This window comes from Micrasema longulum, unplaced genomic scaffold (assembly GCF_059751315.1).
Source record: "Micrasema longulum isolate JH-2025_06_02 unplaced genomic scaffold, ASM5975131v1 h1tg002636l, whole genome shotgun sequence".
In the NCBI taxonomy this organism is placed as follows: domain Eukaryota; kingdom Metazoa; phylum Arthropoda; class Insecta; order Trichoptera; family Brachycentridae; genus Micrasema; species Micrasema longulum.
Genome location: NW_028279771.1, coordinates 226,513 through 228,523, shown reverse-complemented (window position 1 = coordinate 228,523; position 2,011 = coordinate 226,513). Strand labels below are relative to the sequence as shown.

The window sequence follows — 2,011 nt, the reverse complement described above, 5'->3', positions numbered from 1 at the left end:
TGGGGGACCTTTGAACTTCACGCCTCAGAAACACGGGCCGCAGAAATCATGCTGCTGAAGCGGTCCCAGGAGACGGCTTTCGGAGAAGAGCTGGAGCTCCTGAGACGAAAGGCGCCTATCCCGCCGCACAGCCGCCTCCATGCAGCGGCACCCTTCTTAGACGAAGAGGGAGTCATCCGGATGGGAACGCGCATCCAAGCGGCACACAGCTTCGCAGAGGACTGCAGCGCGCCGCCTATCATGGACGGGACCTGCCCATACACCCGGCTGTTGATCACGCACAGCCACCGGAAGGGTGGCCACCCGGGAGTCGAGAGGACGATCGCCGACCTGAGAGCCAGCTACCTCATCCTGCGACTCCGCGGGGCTGTGAGGAAGATAACACGATGGTGCCCGCTGTGTAAAATGCTGCGCAGCCGGCCCCAACCCCCGCTGATGGGGCAACTGCCTGAGGCCCGACTGGCCTTCAGGACGCCGCCGTTCACGCACTGCGGGCTTGACTTCTTCGGACCGATGATGATCACCAACGGCCGAAGAAAAGAAAAGCGCTATGGGGCACTGTTCACCTGCCTCACCACACGCGCGATCCACCTGGAGCTAGCGTCGTCCCTCGAAAGCGACTCCGCCATAATGGCCATAAGAAGGATGGCCGCCCGCAGAGGCTGCCCACACACGTTATACTCGGACAACGCTACCAACTTCAGGGGAGCGGACAAAGAGCTGAAACAGGCCGTAGACGAGCTCCTGGCGGACCCCAGAATGCTCGCCGAACTTACAGTTCGCAAAATTGAGTGGAAATTCATTCCGCCCTCATCACCTCATATGGGGGGAGCGTGGGAAAGACTCGTGAGATCTGTAAAACGAGCCCTCCACGCAACCCTCAACGAGCAGGCTCCAAGAGAGGAGACCCTCAAAACCATATTGGCTGAAGCAGAGTACACCGTGAACAATCACCCGCTCACGCATGTGTCAACCAAGCCCAACGACGAAGCACCGCTGACCCCGAACCACTTCTTGCTCGGGTCAGCCAACACACAGCCAACTCTGGCATATTATAACAAAAGGGAAGAAGGGGCCTGCCTTCATAAGCAATGGAGGATCGCCCAGAAAATGGCCGACATGTTTTGGCGCCGATGGCTGAGGGAGTATCTTCCCACCTTGGCGCACAGGAAGAAATGGCGCGAGCCCGCGCCTCCAATACAGGTCGGGGACCTCGCGCTCATCATGGACCCAAATCTGCCGCGGAATTCTTGGCCTCGCGGCAGAGTCACCCGTGCAGAACCAGCAGCTGACGGACAAGTACGAGTCGTCGAGGTGCGGACCACCAACGGCACCTACACCAGACCAGCGGTGAAGATCGCCGTACTAATGAAGGAAGAGGAACAACGCGCCCAGCAGGAAAATAGTACAGACTAGCTGCACGGGGGGAGTGTTCCGGACGCGTAAAATCGAATAAATTAAAATAATACATTAATTAGAAAGGATCCCCGGTAAATGTATAGAACTGATGGCTGGGCTCTCAATAAAGATAAAATGGTCACTTTCGAGCCTGGCCTCAGTATTACCGGGGAAAAATAGCTAGGTTAAAATGAATAAAATGTACAAAAATATATTATGTAAATGTCATGTTGCGCGCGTCGCGGCTGCCGACGAAATGGCCCGTACGGGCATTGAGCGCCCGTATTTACGCCACCTGCGGCCGGCGGCATGTAGCGAGTGGCGGGGAAAGATTACCCCCACCACTCCGAGGCAGCCGGCGCGGGTGGGATGGCCGACTCACGGAGCCCGACGCGCACCGCTTTATAAGGCGGTCAATTGGAGATATTAAATCAGTTGAGTTCCTAACTCTGAACAGTTCACACGTGTTTTATTCCGTTCTCCGTCCTGTTCGCCTTCCTGCACTTCGCTCTTCGCTCCGCTCTGCCTGCTGACTGCCTTCGCCTCTCTGCACCACTTGGACCGGGTGGAAAGTCCTTTTCAGGGCTATTGAGGTTGACTTGCGGTCGGCGCA

At 57.0% G+C, this 2,011-nt stretch overlaps 1 protein-coding gene across 1 annotated transcript; it reads left to right on the top strand.

Annotated features, from left to right (window-relative positions):
* Positions 1 to 48: 48 nt before the first annotated feature.
* Positions 49 to 1,416, top strand: LOC148271825 (uncharacterized). The gene has a single exon (XM_088240886.1). The coding sequence runs from the start codon at positions 49 to 51 to the stop codon at positions 1,414 to 1,416; it is 1,368 nt and encodes a 455-aa protein (XP_088097012.1).
* Positions 1,417 to 2,011: the final 595 nt, after the last annotated feature.